Source organism: Danio rerio, chromosome 15 (assembly GCF_049306965.1).
Source record: "Danio rerio strain Tuebingen ecotype United States chromosome 15, GRCz12tu, whole genome shotgun sequence".
In the NCBI taxonomy this organism is placed as follows: domain Eukaryota; kingdom Metazoa; phylum Chordata; class Actinopteri; order Cypriniformes; family Danionidae; genus Danio; species Danio rerio.
The window spans coordinates 18,346,314-18,370,593 of NC_133190.1; the positions used below are offsets into that span (position 1 = coordinate 18,346,314).

The following is a 24,280-nucleotide window of genomic DNA, read 5'->3' on the forward strand; positions in this document are numbered from 1 at the left end:
TACTTGTGAAAAGAGTTTATGTCTGCTGAATAAAAAACCAGTGATTTGGTGGAAGCAGTGATTTATTAAGTGAATATGACAAGACTATCTAAAGAATGATATGGTTATATAAGCAAGAGCAAAACTCTATATGGGAATGTATGTGGGGGTATACATTACCTGTAGAGCGCTCTCCAAACACCTCTGCCATTCATACGCGTATCGCTCACTCTCCTGCCAGTTTAGAGCAGAGACAGTGGGAGAAACAGATGAAACAGAATGAGAGCTTTGTTCATTGAGAAACCTCAGGCTGTATTCAACAAGGAGAAGCTGTCTGTGTGCTTGAAGAGATGAGGAGGAAAAGAATAGAAAGAGTGACTGACTAACTGACCTCAACCTCTCCTGTAAGGTCCTTGTACTTGTCGCGGATGATCGGCAGCGCTGGTTTTTCATTTAGGGTGTTGGATCGGTCTCTGAAGGGCTGCTCAGGGGCAGGAGAGGGGATGGAGCGTACGATTTCCTTTTCTCCCAGACTGTGGCTGCGCTTATGGGAACCTTTGCCAAAAATAAACGGGTCAATGACAAATGAGAGTGTCCATGATAAAGAAAATGAGTCTGCATGCATGCCAAGTTCTTAGAAACATTGCCTTTATTTTAATGCAGGAAATTTTTAGGCTTAAACTTTTTTTTCTTTTTTAACAATTTGAAAATTAATGTTCATAAATACCATTACAATAAAACTACCAAGTAAAAGTTGAAGTAAACAAGTTTCTTTACATTGAGAATACATGTGAGTGAACATATTTACTGTGTTTAACGTATTATTAAAGGTTAAAATGATTACTTTTTACAAATACCCAAATAGTATCCATAATAACTATTATAAGGAAATTATAATTAGACAGTTATTTAACAAGATAAAACGATGATTGCATAATATCTCACCCCCTTTTAAGCAGTGTACATTTGTTGAGCTTTAATAAGAAAAAAAAACAAGTTCTTTAAATATATCCTTACACTTAAACGCTTAAAGCACAGTTTGTTTCATTTGTATATTTTTATTATATTGCTTTTATTTTCTTTCCATAACTGTGAGAACTTTTTGCTAGTTTGTTTTTTGGGTCCCACTTTATATTAAGTGCCCTTAACTAATATGTACTTACACAGGAATAAATAGTTTGTTGTAAAGTACTTATTGTGTAAATACATGTATTTACTGTGTACTTATGCTTGATTAAATACATGTATGTAATTACATCTGTAATTAACTTTTGTGATTACATTTGTAAATACACTGTTGACCATCCCTTACATCTTAACCCACCTTTAAACCTACCCATGCCACCAAACCTGTCCATAACCCAACCTTTATCCCAACACAAAAGCACCACAAGTGTTCTCAAATATATTATAAACACAGTAAGTACATTGCATTTATTTTTTGATGCAAGTACATAGTAGTTAAGGACACTTAATATAAAGTGGGACGGTTTTTTGTACTATATACTGTATATATAGTAGATATTTCCCCAACTCTTTTTGGTCATATGGCACACTTATAATCGTTTTAAATAATCATGATTACAATTATGACTAAAATAATAATCATGTTTATGATTTATCCCATACTTAAGTAGCTAAACACTACATAAAGCTTTTATCATTTAAAACAAATCCCCCCAAAAAATTAAATAAACATTTTTTTTGTTTTGCGCATTCACATAAACACGCAGGGGTGTCCCAATTCTCTTTAGGTTAAAGGCGTAGGGCTAAAAGGAAGGGCTAGAAAGCCCTTGAAACCAGTATGGCTGCACACGGAAGGAGATGCACAAATTAAAAACATTTTTGTCATTATTATGAATTTTTACAACAAACAAGCATGTTTTAATATATTCATAACAGTCTTTATGTTTTACCATCATGCTTAAAAATAAAAAATAAAAATGCTAAATTTACATATCTATAATCCTTAATAATAACTCTAGTTTAGTAGTCCCACAATATTCCTTCACATCTGACACTCAAATAACCTGTCAGAAAAGTCTAGTGGCTGGGAAGTAGCTTTAAAATGCGTCTGGTATAATGTTAATGTTGTTTGTGCGTTTAGATGAATGTCTAACGCACAGTACAGTTACGAGCTTATTGCCACATTATATCGTTATGATAACATCATATTGTTGCCTTCAGATAAATACCACAAAATAACACAACTGGATTAACTACAGCAGTTGCCACAGTCTATCTGCTTTGAAGTAAGAGAACGTGATGACATGTGATGGGGTTCTAAGGCAGTGGTTGATTTTCAAAAATTATATATATTTTATTAAACTATTAGAATTATCATATTTGATCAATTATTATATATATATTTGTGATTCCTAGGGTTATTATGCTAGATTAACATCACAAGAATAGCATCAGTTGCAGCAGATTGATTTTGTGGTACAATATTAAACTTTAACACCTTTATGGCACTCACATACATTTAAAATTAAGGCCACGACTGAACAAGGAGAATGATCTCCAAGTGGCTCCAAGTCTCCAAAATTATATCAAGAATAGTCTTTTCATATAAACATTGTGCTCACCATTCCCATTAAGTGAGGTTAATATTAAAATAAATGAATAATGATTATAAAAAAGATATGGTTGTCAGACTGTTGAATTTTTTTTGTGCTGCCAACATGTTTATATAGTTTCTATTGGTGTGTGCACCCCATTGTGTGCAATATTTGTACGCTTATAACCACCTCCGAGCATAGTGGGGGTCGCGAGCCACTGAAGTTGTTATTTTAGGGGTCACGGGCTGAAAAGTTTAAATACCCCTGTTCTAGGGGTTCATTTCTTAGGGGTAAAATTGAAGCCCTTTCCCTTCACACTCTATTTCAAGGGGAAGGGGTAGAAAAATAAAATTTAGATTAGGCCATAATAAAATAACTAATATTAATATATACTATAAAAAGATTAAAATAATAATAAAATTATACTTTAGAATCATACCACATTGGATTTTACAAATTTATTTATTTATTATTTTCTTTTTTTTTTTACAAAACTTTGTTTTGGTTTGATCCATAAAAACAAATATTAAGAAGTAATAACATTTTTTCTTTTTTTCTCAAGAAATAATAATAAGATTGTGTCAAACAACTTGACCTTTTCTATTTAAAAACGTCTTTTAATTGAATTAGTACTGGCAGTTAATTTATATTACATTGGCATGTAAATGAATTTTAATGAATTAAAAATTATTCAAATTATTTAAACATGCTCAAGAGCAAGTGCATTAAAACTCTATATAAAATGCATTTGAAATGCATCTGCATGTAACATTAAAATTAAAAAAGCAATCTGTCATTGATCGATACAAATATATGGTTGTGAGACACATAAAATGACACTTCCTACCCTACTACCCTCTCTAGATTTAATATACGAGTTTAATTGTTGGTCCTGCTGTATAATTAAAACTTTCCGAAGCACTCAGGCTGTTGTCGCTAATCCGCGTGGGGCCACAACACAGACCACAAACACCTAATTTGCAACAAATGATAATTATGTGGAAAAGAGCAGCATAGTAATATGGGCATACATTATTCATCAGGCACCACTCAGTCAAGACACAGAACATGCGGCGGGCACACATAAGCAGGGAGACGGACATCGGCACAGAGACAGGTAATCAAACCCCTGCAGGGATTCACATCAGTCTCTGCATGCTTCCAGACGCTAATCCATTGCTGCACGAAGCCCATTCCTCAGATTAACTGTCTGATGGAAGCGCGACAGAGGAGTAAACCCTCTTTTGTTTGAACAAATGAAATTTAGCGGATGTGGGTGGGGATCAATAAGAGGCAAATAAGCTTTTATGTTATTGAGTAAGTGCTAATGCATTATGGGGGGGAGTGAGGATGAAAAAGCCAGAGGGGGAAAAGTGAGGAGGGATTTGGGTGGCTGTCTTTGTATGTTGGCGTTCAGTATGTGCTTCAGACACCGCTCTGCCATCTGTTGACTTTCAGAGAGAATGCAGCTCAGGAGATGCATGGGAAACAATGCAATCTTTAGGTCTCATTCACTATTAATAGTGTGCAACAGTTGGGTTCTGCAAGTAATGCTTTTATTTATTTATTTTGTTTCTATAGAGGAATTGATTTTTAACTGATAAACCTTTAAAGACTGACCTGTTGTGAGCTCTGAGGTTGATTATGAATGGTATGTGATTTTGGTGAACCCATTTGGTTACTTTAATTCAAGTTATTTTTTAAAGCATATTCTGTTTTAGAGTCAAATTCATGCAGAAAATCTTAAAGGGGGCCTATTATGCCCCTTTTTACAATATGTAAAATAAGTCGTTGATGTCCCTACAGTCGGTACGTGAAGCTTAAACTATTTTAAACTGTCCCTTTCAGGCTTTGATCCAAATTGTGCCATTTTGGTGACTGTCACTTTAAATTCTCATAAGATTGTACGCTATGCCCTCTTTTCAAACAAGAGAGGAACTACAAACCACATGCATTAGTATAGTGGTAGATTCAAAATACTCGAAACTCTCAGAAGAAGCTAGTCTATGGAGATAACGGTATGCATAGCGGGACCCGACCAGATTTCTTGCTGGATGGGAATAAATTTCCAAAAAAAATGCGGTATCGGTCAGTAACTCTAGTGTAATTTGAATTGGAGCAGGAGGACTTACAATATAGCGTTCCCGAAAAGTAGAGAGAGAGAAAGAGAGAGCATGCGCATCCGCCGTGGTGCTGTGTGTGTAAATGAGAGAGAGCGTGTGCATTCGCCGTGCTGCTGTGTGTGTCAATGAAAAAGAGGTTGCGCTGAGTGTTTTTTGGAAGGTATATTTAATCGCTATACATTTCACATTCTTCCTTGGCCCAATATGTACCTGCTATGTGTATAGAAATAATGCTGATATGATGTATGAAACACAATCGGTAGTTGGCAAATATATTGAGTGGAGTCAGTGCCTCAACAGCCACAATCCTCAACGCATGTCACTGATTAAGGCGGCACTCATGTCTCATCACAAAGGGGTAATCAAAACTCACATTTAGCCTACAATTATTGCACAACCTACCCTTTTATCTGTTAGCTTGTACTTTTAGTAGTGCAAAATTTTAATGTGAGATTTTGGAAACCAGTTCTAAATTTAGCGGAAATGGTTGGGTTGGGTAGAAAATGGGGTGAGTCAGGCAGCAGGTGAACAAAGGCTGAATACACAGCGGGAGCGGTCGGGTGCGGAATAAAACCTGACGGAAGCGGGACTAAAAATTCAGTCCCGCGCAGACCTCTGTATGGAAACTACAGTGTTCAATACTAATGGGTGGGACTTTCCCCCTCTGATGATATTTACAAAAAGATAATGTCAAAAAAGTATTATTAAATTTTTACTATTAAGGCTGGCTATATCCACACATCATTGTTATGTAACTGTTTAAACTCCTTATATAACTAATTATTGCAACTAATTTAATTACGCTTGGCGGAAAATCAGAAAGTCGCTGTTACCAAAGGGTGCCAATATGGATCTTAAGTATTGCAAATTACATCAAATCGGTTTCTACATTCTCAAAATTCTATATACATACAACATAATTTTCCTGTCATTTAAATTTTTCTTGGGACTTCAGTTATTTCACATCTTAAAGCTGTTAGGTACACAGTCTTGTAAATTTGACTTTTGATCTGATTTTCAATTACTGTTTTGCTTCAAATCAAAGTTTGTAACTTTGGGATTTTCTGCATACCTTGTTGGTTTGGTTCATGGTTTATAACACTTCAATTAAATTTTTTAAAATGCCACGGAAAAAAAAATTCTTCATAACTCACTCTGCAGAACAAGAAGGCATTAATACATTTACTGCGTAAAAGAGCATCTGAGCAATGCCGTTTTGTTCCTAAATTAATAAAATTATAAAAATATATTCAGGCATATAAAGTAAATTGGCTTTCCCCTTTATCTCTTATAAATGTAACAAATGAGTTTTAGAGCAACATTTTTAAGCTTCTACTATAAGGCTTATTCTTGTGACCTTGCCCCTGATCAATCAATCGCTGTTTTCAGTTTGTCTGACTCACTTTTTGGGTTCAGTTATCGAATTAAAAAAGCTGTCCAATATGGAATATGGAATGATGATAGCTAAAAATATTCTTTGTCTATTGAAAAGCAACAAAACCACTTTATGAATCCTGGCTTTCAGAATTTTCTAGCACTTTACATTTAGAGACATAGGCCTCCTTTCCACTGCATGACGATCGACAAATGGGAAGTCATTCATTTCCAATGGAGAGTAGTCCGAGAGCTGCGTAGAGTTCCAATAATCTCCGTATGTAGAAAATTCAGAACCGAATTGAGCTTCGGATATGTTGAAATATTTAAACTCCTGCAACTAGACCGTATGGGACCGGCCAACAGGATGTGATGTATTTCAGTGTTGTCCAAGCAGATCGGTGCACGCGAGATGAGAAATAGACGTTTTTTCATTATTTTTTGAATCAGAAAAAAGTTTCTATCAAAAAAAAATTCTATTTATAAATGACTAATAAAGAATATTATTTTTTTATGTTGTCTCCACATTTCCTCCGAAATATTTAGCGGTCTGACTGGTTTCTAGTATTCATTCATTCATCCATGGTGAACGCACGTAGAATAAAGGCTCTTGCTTTTTCACTCTTTTATTTTGGACACTGTGAGAACAGCTTCTCTCCCATGGTGCACGACAACACTGAAAATTTTATGCGACGGTCACAAGGGGACGTATTCCGACAGTCGTGTCCAAATGTCGTGTGCAGTGGAAAGGCGGCTTTAGACACAATCTTTCTGATAACATTGCTGGCTTCGAAGCCACCTGGAAACCCTTTTTTAATTATCTGACAAATGCCAAAGATAACAGTTTAAAGTTATAACCCTGTCATCGTATTGCCTGTGCCCACTGGCTTAGATATACATGTGTGACATTGTTAAACTATGTGTAATACTGGAGAAACTGATGTAATAATGGTTTTAAATGTTTTTTTGTCTTTTTTTGTTTTGTTTGCATTTCATTCCTGTCGTTATAATGGTTATTGCTATTTGTATCGCTCTGTGTTGCTTTAAGGTCAAAATAAAAATATAATATTTAAAAAAGAATTATTCAGGCAAGTTGATAATTTAGTGATGTACTTATAAAGATGATTTTTTTTTTTTTATTGTTGATACTGTTTTGAAATAAATAAATAATTAAATAAATACGTCATTCTGAATGAATCTGGACAGTCTTACTTGTCCATGGCCTGCCTAAATCAGCAGTATCAAGGTTCTAGCACAAAAACACACTCAGCAAAATATAATTTCATTATCAATAAACATTAAGAATTTTTTTCCTGTTGAGTTATTATTTAATAGAAAATTCATTTTTGTACAGAATTCTATGTAACACCCTTTAAATCTCTTTTCAACGTTTTTTTTTGCCATCTGAAGAGAAAAGGGAAACGTTCAAAAGTAACCATGACATTCCAGTGTAAAGCAATTACAATTATTAAAACCTTACTATGAATAGAAGTCAGTTTTGTTAATGGATATTTTCCTGAATTGGGATATGAAATGTAAAGCAGCTGACAAATGTGACCTTGGTAGGTTGCAGCCTTCAAAATAAGACAAAATATTGGGATACACCTACCTTGCACTGACAAGTCGAAGGTGGCAAGTTCGTTCTTGATCATCTCCTCGCTGGATTTCACCTTAGCCTGTGTGCTGGCCTTCAAAAAGTCTGACTTGCCAAATTTGGGCTTGTCACCTTGAAAGGCTCCGAACTCATCTGTCATTTCGCCCTGGTTGCCCTCTGCTTCTGTGGCACTAGGAGGAGAGTCCGATTTCTCTGAAACCGTGCTGGCGAAGTCACCGAAGTCATCATCATCATCTTGTCCGGCCTGCTCAATCGAGCCAAAGTCAGCGAAGGCTTCAAACTGGCTTTCGCTGGTTGAGCTATTGTCTTCGATTGGGAAGGTTGTGACCTTGGCGACTGTGGTGTGTGTGATGTTTTCCGAGCTCCCAAAAGACGTCTCCTTCCTCTGGACAACAGCTGAAGAGGGCAGGCTACCTTGAGACCCACCCTGGAGCTTCTTACCTTGCCCCGATGGGAGATCGTCCTTGTCGGACCAGTCATAGCTGCCTAGACTGCTGACGGTGGATGTGCCAAATGGGTCAAATTTCATATCATCAGACTCTGTAATGACAACATGGAACATTGCATTCAAAAAGAAATCATTTAGGTCTCACTGTCATTGTAACTGTAGTTTTAAGTACAAAAGAAGAACAGAATATTCTGGGTTCAATCAAAATTCAGTTTTATAGATTTCTGGTTATGTAACAGTTTAGTTTCATCCAACAAATGAATTAAACATTCTTAAACATTAAAACCAACTCTAAAACTAATTAAAATGCTAAAATAAGTGTATAAAAGTATAATTGTTGGTAATTTAGGTAGCAATAAATTCCAATAGTGCTATAATTGTTGTCACTTTCACAAATGTGTTATTTTCACAAGTTAAAAAGAGGAAGTACACAACCTGTAAATGTTTAAAAGAAAGTAACTGTAAGAATGTTCATTATTAGTAATATATATTTAAAAATAAAAATTCTTAAAGTGTTTGTATCACTTTTACTAATAGTCAGATCTATTTTTCATACAAATCTAAACGAACATATTTCAAATCATGTTTTTGCTGAGATGGCTAGTCAATTTGAGAAAACTATTATTTTGTATACAACATAGAGATGTAGTTTTGAGTTTCCATTATGCAATGACGTCATCACGCAAAGTAATATGTTAATAAGAGCCTGATTATAGTGCATCTGGATGTACACTTGTCAGATATGATGACGTCACTGATATGCAAATTAGTGCGTGACGTCATCAAGAAACATTTAGCTACTTTTCGGGTAGGCTTCAGCTACTTTTTGGGGAAATATTTGACAACACTGTACTAGAGAGAATTTGATTTGATGAGAAACATAAGTATGAGGTGATGTGAATAAAACCACTGATTCATTTAGGTGAAAGTGACAAACTACAAGCTTTACAGGTTTATATCAGTTTTAGATCTCCTAAATGCAAATATTGTCTATGATTTAGTGCGCACTAACTTATAGATACCCTAAAATTAACAATAATAATACTAACATTAAAAATAAACTTCATTTTAATTTCATAAGATCTTTAACCCTTTAAATTCAACTCTAAGAAAATAAATGTTGACCAATATTTTTGGTTATATTAAGTTTTTTGTTTTAATCCTAATCTATAGACAAAAGGTCAACCAGGTGGTTATGATGCCCATTAAATGGTTAAATGTATCAAACCATCAACTCTACAAACACAAGAGTTGGTGTTGTTTTTTTAAAACTACAAATATGACCGGGTCATTCTGTCTATTAGTCACTGATGCTGAGGCTCAGGATGACTCAAACCTGTGACTATACGTCTCGACTGCTCTGTTCATGATGAATTATTTCTGAAATTGTCATATGATGAAGCCATGGTTCATTAACTAGAGACGGCTGCCACAAAGTCGCTCTAATGATTCCTGAGTCCTTATCTACATTCGGAAGTCATTCTGAGTGCAGGACGAAAACACTGAACTTCTTATGGACTATAGGGGTGAGTAACATCTGCATGTGTGGGTTCATGATGGCTTCTTAGTTATTACTAGGAATTGTATTTTAAAGGTCAAAATGACAATGCTATTTTATTTCTCTTAAATAAATCACGTTTAAAAAAATCAACTGGTCTGTGACGCATCAAGAGATACAATTTTCTGCCTTTCAGCGTGGAGTGTTGACATGCAATCATTCACACTCGCATGCAATCAACCACAGCAGAAGACTGACAAAAGAACTGCAACGTTAGATTGTGCGGCACTCTCTGAAGCTACATTTATATAAATTAAAAAAAAAAAAAACAGAAATAAAAAACAGATTTTATATATGGGTGAAAAATGAGACATCTCACTTCTAGTATCTGATTTATATTCTAGTATCAAATCAAAATGACATAATTTTGAATTTACAGAAAGTGCAGTAATTAAAGTAGCATATCCTTTTTAATGGTAAAATAGCTTTTGCGAAAATAAAATGTCAAGTATGCACCGTAAAATAAATGGCTGTGATTTTATTAGTAAGAATGCTACAGTAAAAATAAGTTTGCTGGTTAACATCCACACTGTACACGGTGAATAACTGTAAATTGACTTTTCCAGGATTCAGTTTAGTGTCCATTTTACCATGATAGTGTTTAGTGTTTGTATCAATGACACCGTCAATGGCACCAGAGGTGTAAGATAATAAATTACAAATTCTCAAATTACTGCGAGTAGTTTTTCCCAGAAATAGTATTTTACTAAGTAGTTTTATAAATGTGTACTTTTACTTTCCCTTCAATACATTTTTAGTGTATTAGTATTTTTTCTCCAATACTTTCCTTCAACCTGCAGTCACTACTTTATTTTTTCTTGTCTATGACGCCAAGCATGGCTGTCGTGTTCCGAGCTCCCAGCAAACTTTGTTTTGTTTTGTGTGTTTTACTTGTATTTTTGTCGTTTTTCTTGCTGGATGTACACACTCTCATGACCTACAACAGACTTCGGGAAATTGGCTCCCTCGTTGCAAATCGAAGACCAGATTTTGAGTTCTTTAACGACGCTCTGTTTACAAACACAGCAACAGAGCCCTTTGTCTGGGTCACACAACCAAAGCGACGACGGAAACGCAGCCGGTAATGAGGAAAGAGCCGGCATCCTCGTCAGACTAAAACGCCGTGGATTTCAACCTCCGCTACCCATCACTCTGCTGGCTAACGTTCAGTCACTGGACAACAAACTTTGCAAGCTACGGGCACGCATTTCCTTCCAACGGGAAACATGGCACTGCTGCATTATTTGAATTACAGAATCCTCGATATCTGCGGAGGTACCAGACACAGCTGCTGAACTTTCGGGATTCTCCGTGCACCGCGCGAATAGAACGAAAGAACTCACAGGGAAAAGCAAAGGAGGAGATGTTTGTTTCTTTATTAACATCTCATGGTGTGATGAGAGGAACATACTCCCAGTTAGATCATTTTGTTCTCCTGATCTGGAATTTCTTATGCTTCGGTGTCGACCATACTGGCGACCAAGGGAGTTTACAGCTGTTATAATTACGGCTGTCTACATCCCCCCTCAAGCCAACACAGAGCAGGTGCTCAGGGAACTGTACGGGAGCATAAGCAAGCAGGAAACTGCACACTTGGAGGCAGCGTTTATTGTTACAGGAGACTTTAACAACGCCAATCTCAGGAAAATCGCTCCAAAATACTATCAACACATCACCAAATGCGTGGTGATCGCATTCTGGACAATTGCTACTCTCCACTCCAGGACGGCTACAAATCTCTCCCCTGCCCACCGTTTGGCAAATCAGATCACTCTTCTGTTCTGCTCTTGCCTGCTTACAGGCAGAAACTGAAACGGAAACCACCCACTCTCAGGACGTTTCAGAGCTGGACGGGCCAATCTGATTCTATACTTCAGGACTGTTTTGATCACGTGGACTGAGATATGTTCCGAGCAGCTTTTAAAGACGACATAGAAGTGTACTCAGACACTGTTACATGCTTCATCAGGAAATGATTAGAAGACTTGGTCCCAACAAAAACTGTCCGTATCTACCCCAACTAAAAACCATGGATCAATGGCGAAGTTCAATCAGCCCTATAAGTGCAAGCTTCCGCCTATAAATCCAGAAATGCTGAGGAACAAAAACAAGCAAATTACAACCTCAGGAAAACCATCAAAGCAGCAAAACGTCAATACAGAGACAAAGTAGAGGGTCAATTTAACACCAATAACACAAGGAGCTTGTGGCAGGGACTTAATTACATCACAGACTTTAAAAGTAACAAATCCGCCACTAAACCTTGCTGCGTCTCTCCCGGACGAGCTCAACTCGTTCTACGCCCGCTTTAAAGCCCAAGAGAGTGCAAACACAATGCGCTCTCCTGCGGCCGATAACGAAACCACCAGCACACTTCTGTAGCGGACATAACGAGATCTTTCCGTCGCATGAACCTCCGGAAAGCTACAGGTCCAAATGGCATCCCTGGACATGTACTTAAAGCATGCACACACCAGCTAGCGGGAGTTTATCACAGACATCTTTAACCTCTCGGTCTGTGGTTCCCACATGCTTTAAGACAGCTACTATTGTGCCCATACCGAAATCAGCTAAACCACATGTTTGAATGACTGGTGTCCGGTTGCTTTGAAACCGGTTGCTTCAGCAAGTGCTTTGAGAAGCTGATTAAAAAGCACATCTGCTCTGTACTGCACGCTCACACTGACCCTCTGCAACTTGCATACAGGAATAACTGCTCCACTGATGATGCAATTGCTTTCAACTTGCACACTGCTCTGTCTCACCTGGAAAACAAAAACACATATGTGAGAATGCTGTTTGTGGACTACAGCTCAATATTCAACACCATAATGCCAGCCAAGCTGGTGGTGAAGCTCCAGGCTCTGGGTCTACACAGTTCTCTGTGCAACTGGATCCTGGACTTCCTGTCAAGCAGACGCCAGATGGTCAGAATGAACAACATTACTTCATCCACACTGATCCTCAACACTGGTGCTCCACAGGGCTGTGTTCTCAGCCCACTCCTGTACTTCCTGTACACACATGACTGTACAGCCAAACACAGCTCCAACGTCATCGTTAAATTTGCTGATGACACAACGGTGGTGGGCCTAATCACTGATAATGATGAGACGGCCTACAGAGAGGAGGTGCATACTCTGACGCAGCGGTGTCAGGAAAACCACCTCTCACTCAACATCAGCAAAACCAAGGAGCTGGTGGTGGATTTCAAGAGAGAGAAGAAATCCTCATCACCATCAATGGGACACCAGTGGAGAGAGTCAGCACTTTCAAGTTTCTTGGAGTACACATCGCTGAGGATTTGACATGGACTGCTCACACAGACGCAGTGCTAAGGAAGGCACAACAACACCTCTTCGTCCTCAGGCATCTCAGGAGGTTTGGAATGAGCCCTCACATCCTCCACTCGTTCTACACCTGCACTGTGGAGAGCATCCTGTCTGGCTGTATCACCACCTGGTATGGAAATAGCACCAGCAGCAATCGCAAAGGCCTACATAGGAGCTGGACGCGTAGTAGGAGGTGAGCTTCCCTCCCTCTAGGACATCTACACCAGGCGGTGTATGAGGAAGGCCAAGAGAATTATCAGCAACTCCAGCCACTCAAGCCATAGACTTTGCTCTCTGCTACCCTCAGACAGACGGTTCCGCAGCATCTGTTCACGCACCAGCCGGCTGAAGGAAAGCTTCTTCCCTCAGGCTATCAGGCTGATGAACACTTAACACACCCCACACAGACTCTTTCATACCCCTCAATGCACATCATCAATATGTAGCATGTACTGCATTTTAACCAATCCATACTTGAAACAATACTGCCTACAACTATGTGTACGCCTATTCATTGTACATATCGCTGTCAATTTTACATTGCCCTGTTTTTTTGGGGTTTTTTTTTTGGGAGTATGCTGTTGTATTTTATACTGTCTGTATTTTGCACTGTCTGTATTTTGCACTGTAAGTTTTTTGCACTGTCTGTATTTTGCATTGTATTTGCACTACAGTATCTGTATTTTGTATATATATACTTTCTGGAGCCAGCACCCAAGCTTTTCACTCATCATAGCACACGTGATGCTGATGATGTGACAATAAAAGTGATTTGATTTGATTAAAAAGATCATTGCTGTGAATCCTGTCCAATCAAATCACACATAGAAGACAAATTACATCATAACAAACTGTATGATTGAAACGGCCTTAAACACCCAGCAGGCAAAAGATGTTAACATGACGTCAGATTGACAGTGTAGCCCAATGGCATGGGGGAATGAAAAGTGGGTTGACATCAGAACCCAACGTCAAGTTGATGTCAGTGTCCAACGACCAACCTAAAATCAACCAAATATCAATGACTAATGATGTCACAGCTTTATGTTGTGTGGATGTTACCATTATGACATCTATCAAATGTTGGATTTTTGTTGCCACACTTGATGAATAAATGTCAGTATTTGATGTCAGTATGATGTTGGTTTAAGAAAGGGGTCACCAATCTTGGTCCTGGAGGGCCTTTGTCCCTGCAGGGTTTAGCTCCAACATGCCTCAACACACCTGCCTAGGTGTTTCAAACATACCTAGTGAGACCTTGATTAGCTTGTTCAGGTGTGTTTTATTAGGGTTGGAGCTAAAATCTGCAGGACACCGGCCCTCAAGTTTGGTGACCCCTGGTTTAAGATGTTGGTTTGACGTTGAATTTTGGTCAGTTTCTAACACAACCTAAAATCAACCAAATCATTTGATTTTTGATGTCGTTATTGGACATCAAAATAATGCTGGCTAGACATTGAATTTTGGTCACCTGAAACCACAACCTAAATCTAACCTAATATTAATGTCATATGACGTTGTGTGCTTGCTGGGCAATCACTAAATGCACTACAGAATGTTACGTTTACACACATCCACAAATTACATGCAAATGTATCAGCTTTTTACAGCATAAAACTCACTACTCGAGTACTTTTAGAAGGGCTACTTTCTCATACTTTAAATAATATTAACAACAAACACTTTTACTCACACTGCATTTTAGGCAAGTAATGGTACTTTTACTTAAAGGGCCATGAAACCCCCTCGTTTCAGCAGGGTGTTTTCACACCTCTACTTTCGAAAAAGTCAGAAAAGTGGGCGTGTCCAGCTCTGTTTAGGGGGGAGTGTCGGAGGAACTAAAGTGGGATGGTGTGGGAGTGTCTATTTGTGCACGCGCGAGTTTCAGAGTCAAAATACACACCCACACAGACAGGAGAAAGCGATGGTGTTTAACCTACATGGACATCTGTAGTCGAATTATTTGCTAAATTAATAAATGTTGGACTTTAACCGCAGTTTGGCTCTTTCATTCAGGGAATTCATTCATGCCCCTCGCAACAAACGAGGTATTTGATTCGAGGAACTGCTCTAAGCGTGTATTTTTCATGCAATGTTTGATACCGCACGGCGAATGAGAGAAAAAAAAACTCAGCATTTCCCGGAAACTTAGATGCACACGGCAGGTAGCGTCAGAAAGCCGCGTGTGTTATTCCGGTCACTAAATGCGGTGCTAACATTTCTGCACTCAGTGCTATAGTTAACTTAATTCGATACGAGCAAACTGAATAAACGAAGAGCACTGGTCGCTCACTTACCAAATCTGTAGAGACAGGACAATCACCAGCAACTAGAGCCGCGTCTTTATGGAGAGAATACTACAAGCAAATCCAGATTTCAGCGTTTGCAGATGAGAACAGCTCTCAGGTAAACAATGTTCCTCCTTAGACACGTAAGTTATTGTTGTCGAGCGTCGCGTACACTGTTAATCCACACGTGAGACTGAGCTCTCACAGAGAGAAAATTAAAACGAAACTTAACTGTAGCAAACTATAAAAGCAACACTTTACGCTTGTTTTGCCAACACAACGTGGCGTCTTTGTGGTGTAAACACGGTGACACAAATGAATATTAATGAAGTTGCACAATAGAGCGCGCTGATTGGTTTGAACCAAGCCTTACTCATGCATTAATGCATCACACTGTAAGACGTAATAAGACTCACTCAGGCACAGACGCCCAGTCTGCACGCTGGAATACACGCTATTATGTCATGACCGTGACGCAGCTTCAAAAATTCGTTTCAAACAGGAAGTACGAATTTGCTTGAATAAACGCAAAAACAACCAATTTACACTTTTTAGTGAAATATAGGTGTCCTAATAGTGTTTTTAGCAGTGTGGGACACATATACGACTGTCAAAAGCTCAAAAAATGTGTTTTGGTGTTTCGTGACCCTTTAAGTAAGATTTTTCAGTACTCTTTTCACCACTGCACTTAACACCTATGTTTTCTGCTTGTGCAAAAAATATTTGACATGAACTTTGATTCATCGTAATTCTCTCATCACCACCTGCTTTTCATGTTAATATAACGTTACTTCAAAATTTGTGGTATATTAATACAATTAATTAAACACAGTACCTTTTCCGTATTTTTAACAGTAAATTTTTGGCAACCACAGCAAAAAAGTAACAAGAAAATATCCAAATATGACAGTACAGTAAAATAAAGTTACGGTAACTAATAAGCTTAACTTTTTGATTTTGATTGTAATACAATAATGTGCACCTTTTTTAAAGCTGCCTTGAAACAATAATTATTGTAAAAAGCGCTATACAAATATACTCGAATTGAATAAAAAAGTTTCTAGTCTTTTTACCGTATTTTTTTTTTTTTTTTTGAAGAATCAATGTTTGAATTTGTAATGTAATCAATTTACATAAACTTTACTGTGTATTACTATACAGACCCACTTAATATCAATCAGGCAGAGAAAATCATTGATTTTACACAACCCAGCTCTTAAACACGTGAGTTAATAATGGCATGACAGTTCACCAATGCACCTGAGCTTGCTTATACAAAATTACAAGTCCCCGTGCATACAGCTCTTTCAGTTGATTGGGATGATTAGGAGGCCTGTAGAAAATTGGTCATGACATTTGGGCTATATCTCTACACTTTACAAGAATTTCCATGACATATTTATTGACCACAGAGTGTCAGGACCTTAATTTAACATATCGTAACTTATTATTTTTTCATTTATTGTTTAGTTACAACCCTGTAGGTTTCAAACAAGCCCTAAGGACTAAATTAGTTTAATCAGGCATGTTTAATTTGAGTTAAAACTAAACCAAAGCCTATTAAAGGCAATCCTCAAATGATTAGCCTAAACAGCATCACAGCTAATGCTAATTCTGCCTCAGTTATGAGTTTTCCAATGGTAATACAAACATTTACATCTCCCCAATAATAAGAAAATCTATGACTAAGCTGTGCAGATCTATGGCCATCCAGGAACTAAGTTTAATGCCTGTGGAGTATAGGGTCCCTATCACTAATCTGGGGCATTGGGATACACAAAGAAACCTGCTGGCCTTACCATCACCACAGCCAACAGCAACCTGGTTCACCCATATGGCCTCCCATCCAGATATTTACCAGGCTCAGTGAGTAAAAACTCTTTGGCTGCAGAGTGGTATGACTTATACTTATTAAAATAAGTCAAATAAAAAGTGACCATACTATATTACATAATATACTACAATAAAATTTATCAGATATATTATCAGATTCATCTTGATCTGGTTAGATAGATCATACTATATTACATTGAATTGTCTTCTGTGGCTCTCGGCAAAGGTGGTCACATATTTTTTTCTTCTCCCTCCCGTATCTCTCCTGACTGGCTCCTCTTGTCTCGTCTTATTCCATCTTAAAGGCTCTACTTGCCCTGCTCTCCAAACAATAATGGATTTGATCAACTGGTCTCAGAACACAATTGACACCATCTTCTTGACAAGAAGCCTGGGTTCAGGGGAACCCAACTGTCCTGCAGGAACATTTGCAGCTGAATACATGATGGACGGGTGGGAGAAGTGGCGCATCGTGTGCCTAGCCTCTCTGACCCTCGAGGACATTAATGATATTTATTTATTTAGAACTAACTCAGAAACCCTTTTTTCTTCTCTTTCGGCTTCAAATCGACACTCCTGCCAGACGGCCTCAGACAAGGCTGTTGATGGAGACAAACAACTTCCCCCAGAGAACAAGATATTGATACAGTCTGAACTCTTCTTTCCTGTTCCACCACCTGGTGTGGGTGGGCGGGTTTGTGACCAGCAATTTTCAGACGCAGGACCAGATGGCTGTTGCCTATATCAAACTAACTCCACATGCCCCATTCCCATCCCATTGCATTGTTGTGTCTATGTGTTTATGTGCTCACTGATGAGGCTTTTTTCCCCCTGATCGCACACTGCCCTACTTTAGGGACAGTCTGGAAGGGGCAATTTTGCCTACCTTTTGCCTAATGTATCTTATTTCCTCTAAGGCTATCATCTGACCTGTCTTCCTCTAAAATGTGTGATGCTTGTGCATGATCGAGAGGTCCGATTTCGCTACATGTAACAGTTTATGTGACAAATAAAGGCTTTTTTTCCATCGTCATTATAATCAAATGACTTAAAACGTCTTGTTGACAAACAGATACAACTTTATAATTGATGATCTTGGCAAATGATAAAGATTCAAAATAAGAATAAGTATTTTGTTGCTGCAGTGGGATCATTACATAGAGAAATGTACTATTTTCAAATAATTTTTTCTCTTTAAATGACACGAATGACTTCTGTAAGTCACAATAAAAATGTTTTTCATTTTTCAATGTTAATGCTTTGATGCTTAAAAAACTACTTTTCTCCTTTGACCCATATACCTATATCATTTATTTATATATATATATATATATATATATATATATATATATATATATATATATATATATATATATATATATATATATTTATGTTTATATAATTTTTTTTCTTTTTTTAAATTACATTTAAAACTGTGATTTTTCTTTTTACGACAAACAGGAACTGTATTCATTTCAACTTCAAGATATTGATAATAAATTTGTGAAAACACAATTTATTCACTGACATTATTATCTGACTGGCTGCTCTAATTGGGAGAAAAAAAAGAGAAATGCACAAAATCTACTTTCCTCGCAAACAAATGGTGCAAGACCATTCACACATCAATCAATTTGTGAAATTGACAAGAAGTTAGTGTAGTGTGATAATCACAAGATGACTAAATCTGGGTTGGGTGGCAAGACTGAAGGATGGAGAGAGAAATCAAGACGGCACGCGTATCTGCTGTACCATTATTCATATTTATTACGACAACATTGGCAGAGAGAGAGAGAAAGAGAAAGAGAGAGGTCACAAAATTTCATGAAAGTTCTCGTTACAATAGTCTTGTCAAACTAACAATTAAAAAGGTTTTTTTGTTCTTTTCGCATTGTAAGAATACAAGGGCATGCAAAGTCAGAAAAAGCAGAAGTGAGCAGAAAACAAAAAACAGGACAGGAAATCCCAAATCCAGATGCAGAACCCAGCATTGAGAAGGCACATTCACAGATTAGATTAGTTCTCATTGGTCAAAGACACACTGTAGTCAGACTACAAAAAGGGAAAAGCAACCAGAAATAAGGGAAAGTGATACAGAACAATTAAGCAAAGATCAAGGTGACGCTAATGTTGGTTTTATGCAGCTTATTAATACCCTTTGAGAACCTAAGAGCAACGATTTATCAAATCTTTAAACTAGGTCTGCGCATTTAATATTAATATAAAAAAAAGAGATTGCATTTGGGTGTAATTGTTAAAAGCGCCAACTACAGCGTTCAGTTTGAGTCTACTGCTATTATGCATGGCAACCAATCACAAACATGATAAATTAGCCACAATATACACTGCAACAAAGCTACTTAAGGATATTTAATTTCCACATCACTCCCATTGTTATTAATTTAAAATTGTTACATGTATAAAATGCTTAGTAATAAAGCTTAAATTCAATAAATAGCTCTTTGATGGTTGCATAAAATAATTATATAAAGTCAATTAAAATTAATAATAACCACGATTTTAATATTAACCTAAATTATCAATGACTTTTTCAGAACAATGCAGCCTACCAAGGGTACTTCGAAATCAACCAATTTTTGCATCACTCTATTAGGTGCTCAAAGGGTTCAATTAAACCAGAGAAATCAGCCCTATCAGAGCATTTATTGGTTTAAATGACAGGTAAAAATAAAACGACAAAAAGAGACAGTACCCTTTTTCTCTCGCCATCCTGTACATCTCGGTAGGAGCTATTTTGACTCGCAGAAGTCAAAAAGGTAACAATTTCATTTCACGGCAAATAGTAGTATTCATAAATACAAATTATACGCTTTCTGGCATGTTATGCTTCAACACAATCAGGAGTATTAATCAAGTCTATCTATAGTCAAAATAAATAAGAGTTTATTTTCCTGTAATAAAAATACACTATCAAACTGCATTTTCGATAAAAACATCCTATTTTGTTAAATATGCCAGAAAAACGGGACTAATCCTACTAATCGTGTAAATACTTGTCAATTTCACAAATTGAAGGCTGGCACAAACTGGAGCATAGAAAAGCACAGTCAGAAAGAGTTCCACATTCGGTGTGGTCTACCAGAGCAGATGCAGGCTCTCATGTTTGATCTGCAACAAACCTGAAAAAGAGTCAACTTCTTTGTGCAAGACCTGGCCTGGAAGAGAGATACTCTAGGGTGGTTAGCTACACATCCAGGGGCGTAGTGCAAGTGTTAGGAAACCCAACGCTCTCAAGCTGCTACGATATTTATGCTTGGGCCTAGAGGTGTCCAGTGACTGAACTAGAAAAGCTCAAATAAACAGTGCTAGACAAGGTTTGGGTTATGTTGGAATTCACTCAAGCTACTATGCACTGTAAAATAAAATGCTGGGATCCACACACATCCTTCATGTAGTCTCAACACAAATTAAGTTAAATTAATAATTTAAAAATTTGTGTGGATTAAACATAAAACAATTAAGTTGTCCTTAAAGAAAATTTGTTTTTTTTCAACTCATTTTAAATGCGTAGTTTGAACAAGCAGCAAGTCATTTTTGTGAGTGTGGATAGGTGATATATAAAAGATTCCTACTGAGCTCACCCAGAGTGGATGCCATATTTATTTTGATATAAATCAAAATGCGAGAGATGGAAGCATAGTTCATTCAGTACTTTTGTATTTGTGTATCCTTTGCTGAAAATACAGCAAAGAATAGACGAATGGTTGTCAAGTTAAAATTAAATGCACAAGTATTCAAATTCTTGCCAATGCTGACGTGCTGATGATCATTTTCAGGTTAACTGTCATAACAAACTTTTAAAATTAAAATTAGATTATATTTTGTTATAAGGTAAAACAAGGTGAACCATTTTAAAATACTTCATCTGAATTCTACTACGCAGAATTGTAACATACATTATTAAAAATTAATTATCATTCCGATATTTGTGGCAGTACTTAATGTTTTTACATTTTAAACTTCAGATGCACTGAAATAGTTTTGTGTACAAACAATTTGTTGGGATAGTTTAGGGTAGAACATTTTTTGTCTACTTTTTACAGTGTGAGCGTTAGGTAAAAACAAAGGTAGTCTACTAATGACACAAAAACTTAAGACAATTACATACTAACTAGCATGATCAACTGCTATCACCTGATCACGCACATGTCCATAGATCTCATAACAGTAGTAACGTCTCTAATAACAGATTTGGCCAAAGAACTTTTTCTATCAATACAGCAAAACTACTTCCATCTCTCACAACCGCTTTTCATTCACGTTAAACTAAGAATCAATTAACACAACAATTTACTAAAATTTAACGTTTTTGAAAAGCATATAGAGCTGTGTTTCTCAACCATGTCCTGGAGGACCACCAGCTCTGCACATTTCCATGGCTGTTTCTCAAAATGTGTTTTTCGGCATTTTTGCGCCATTATATTCTTGTGTAACATCATCATCAACCATCTTAAGACCGCAAGAACAGAGAAGGACGTGTGAAAATTCCCGGATGTGTTCTTAATAGAGTATGCATGGATTCAGACTTGAGCACAAGACGAGTAGTCCAAGAAGTCATTGCGGCTGAATAAAGGAGGTGGGAAGCGCAACATTCTAGAGTTCATAGAGATAACTTACTTATCTCAGTGGTTTCCCTAAATGAGACGGGGAAAGTAAACAGTAACACAAAAAATCTTAATAAAGGCATAAATACATTAAGGGTGTTTATTTGCTTAAATTTGGTTTCATTTGTATTGTGCAAAGTATATTTGTAAGGTTTTTGTGCATGTTATAAAAAGGGAAAAACAATAATTTGTTGTATGAATGCTGTAATGTTTAAATAATTTTCCATTTCAATTTTGTGATGGTCATGTGACCATTAGGAAGAACGCAACATCTCATTTCTCACAGGATGTGTTCTGTGTTCTCACAGTCTCCCAAAATCTTCTGAGGTAAACTAGCAAACAAAGGTCTTCCCGAAAACACCAGTGCGTTCTCGGAATTGAGAAACAGCCAATACCCAAACACACCTGATTCAGATCATCAGCTCATTAGCATAGCCTGAAAGAACTGTAATGGCTATGACATTCAAAGCAGACATACAAAACATGCATTGCTGGTGGTCCTCCAGCAACGTGGTTGAGAAGACCCCCGTTTTAATTTATTTTTGAAAAAAACAGTATAATGTATGTCAGACTAGTTAACAATGTGACTTTGTAAAGAAAAACTATGCACCTGTTCACACATACAGTAAGTCCGACAGTGTTTTGTTTTCTCTATCAAGTACTCGCATATGCCTATAGAACAAATACTTAATATTTATGACATCACAGTTTTTACTAAATTGTGTTGTTGTACTTTACATCGAGTCATAATGGTATCATTGTGTGAACAAAAGCTCTCAAGCCTAAAACGGTGCAAAAACGCATTCGCATTTAGCCATGCAAATACCTAATAAATATGCCATCTACTCTTGCTAAAGTCTATTGCTGCATTCATGTCATGTCGTAATTACCATAATTACACAATGAAAACATGATGCAGCTACTTTGGTTGTTTTTATAAACGGGTACAGCAGTCAGGTCAGAGCTTTCATTAAATCTTCAACATCTGTCTTCAACTCCATTTTTGCTAATTGTTTTTTGACATTCAAAAATACAATGACTAGCGAGTTACCGGCAATTACAATAACTGTGACATAACGTGTCAGCAGCAACCATCAGTCTTGGTATATATTATTTTCAGGTCTGCTTGTGGGCTCTGGTGAAACCACACCAGTGTATGGGAACTCTTACAACTATATGGGAACTCTTCCTATGCCGACCAGTCTGTGCAACTGATGCTGACTGAATGAAATACTGTGACTGTGTTCTCACCCTGACACATGATGGAGATGAATGATAATATGATCACAAGTGCGCGCACACACACACACACAAACTTGCGGAATGCTTTTCATGCTGACCAGACAACATGAGAAGCAGAGAATGAGCGTAAATACATGGTTACTGTCATCAGGAGTAGACGGTTGACTATGAACAAGCTGCTGGCGGTCACCAAAGCCTCTCAGGGGAAGTTCTCACTAACTTGGCACCCCAAAGAAGGCTCTGATTTCTCAGCGTGGACTGGTATCAGATGCCCATAGTATGCAGCTTAAGTACACGGCAGCCAGTTCATGCTTGGGTGATATGACTTGGGTTAAATAAGTCAGGCATGGCATCAAGGATTCTCCATGCACATGCAAACATGGATAACCATCAAATAAACGGTTACATGCAAAACAAGTGTGTTCAGGAGGAAATGAACCATAACACCTGCTCTTCAAACCAAGGGAGAACGTAATAGGGTTTGAAACGGAGGTGGAATTGTGGATTGGATTATGGTGAAGAATGTCAAGCTCATTTATCATGCTAGGACAAATCTAGTCACTGCACTGAAAAAAACAGCCAAGATTTCAATGTCATTAGCATATTAATCTGGCTGTTTATATATTCCATTTGTAATTCTGATGAGCGCAAAATGGCTCAGCGTCAAAAAGAAAAAATGTGAACGAATGAAAAGCCAAATGTATTGCGCTGACAGAATTTAAATTAATGTTTCCATCTTATGCAACAATCTTTTGTCTTTTTCATAATCATCTAATCTAAGATTTGAATAGGAATATTATAAAGTCAAATGTTTGGCTTTGTAGCACAAATCTCATTTTTGGTATTTGCAACTCAAATCGGTTGACAGGAAAGCATGAAAATCACATCACATTTTTACAAAGCCAATCCAATGCCATAAAATTAGTATGATTAAAATGCACATTTTTTGGAGATTAAATTCATATGGTTGGATTATGTGTTAAACACTTTATAAGGATTTGGGGAAAGTGCGTAATGTCAAGCATAAAGGGCATGAATGTCTAAAGCAGAGTCCGAAATCAATTTCACTCACTTTTTAATGTTATTCTAATTATTTACGCACTCAGGAAACTAAATAGCTGGAATTTGCTGTATGATTTCAAACACAGCATGCTAGGCCTGTCACAATAATCAATATATCGAACATGTGAACATGTCCTTAATCATTTTTGGTGATGTAAAACATTGCCCATACATTAAAAATCATTCTAGCAACATTTTAGCTGATTGCACAACATCTCTATCTCTATTGGAGGTGTCAGT

General features: G+C 37.1%; 2 protein-coding genes across 30 annotated transcripts in view; both read right to left on the reverse strand.

Annotated features, from left to right (window-relative positions):
- The window catches only part of rab34a (RAB34, member RAS oncogene family a), a 626,412-nt gene that overhangs the window by 456,372 nt on the left and 145,760 nt on the right, over nt 1-24,280 (reverse strand). The gene's annotated exons all lie outside the window — the stretch shown is intronic.
- synrg (synergin, gamma) overlaps nt 1-24,280 on the reverse strand; it is a 97,122-nt gene that overhangs the window by 29,658 nt on the left and 43,184 nt on the right. For all 28 annotated transcript variants that reach the window (XR_012390691.1, XR_012390690.1, XR_012390689.1 and 25 more), the window contains 3 exons: nt 7,647-8,192; nt 371-534; nt 160-213 (listed from right to left, as the gene is read on the reverse strand). Coding sequence is in view for 19 of the 28 variants with exons in the window: in XM_003200027.7 (XP_003200075.2) it covers nt 160-213; nt 371-534; nt 7,647-8,192 (764 nt within the window). In the remaining 9 variants the exon portion in view is untranslated. The remainder of the gene's footprint in view (nt 1-159; nt 214-370; nt 535-7,646; nt 8,193-24,280) is intronic.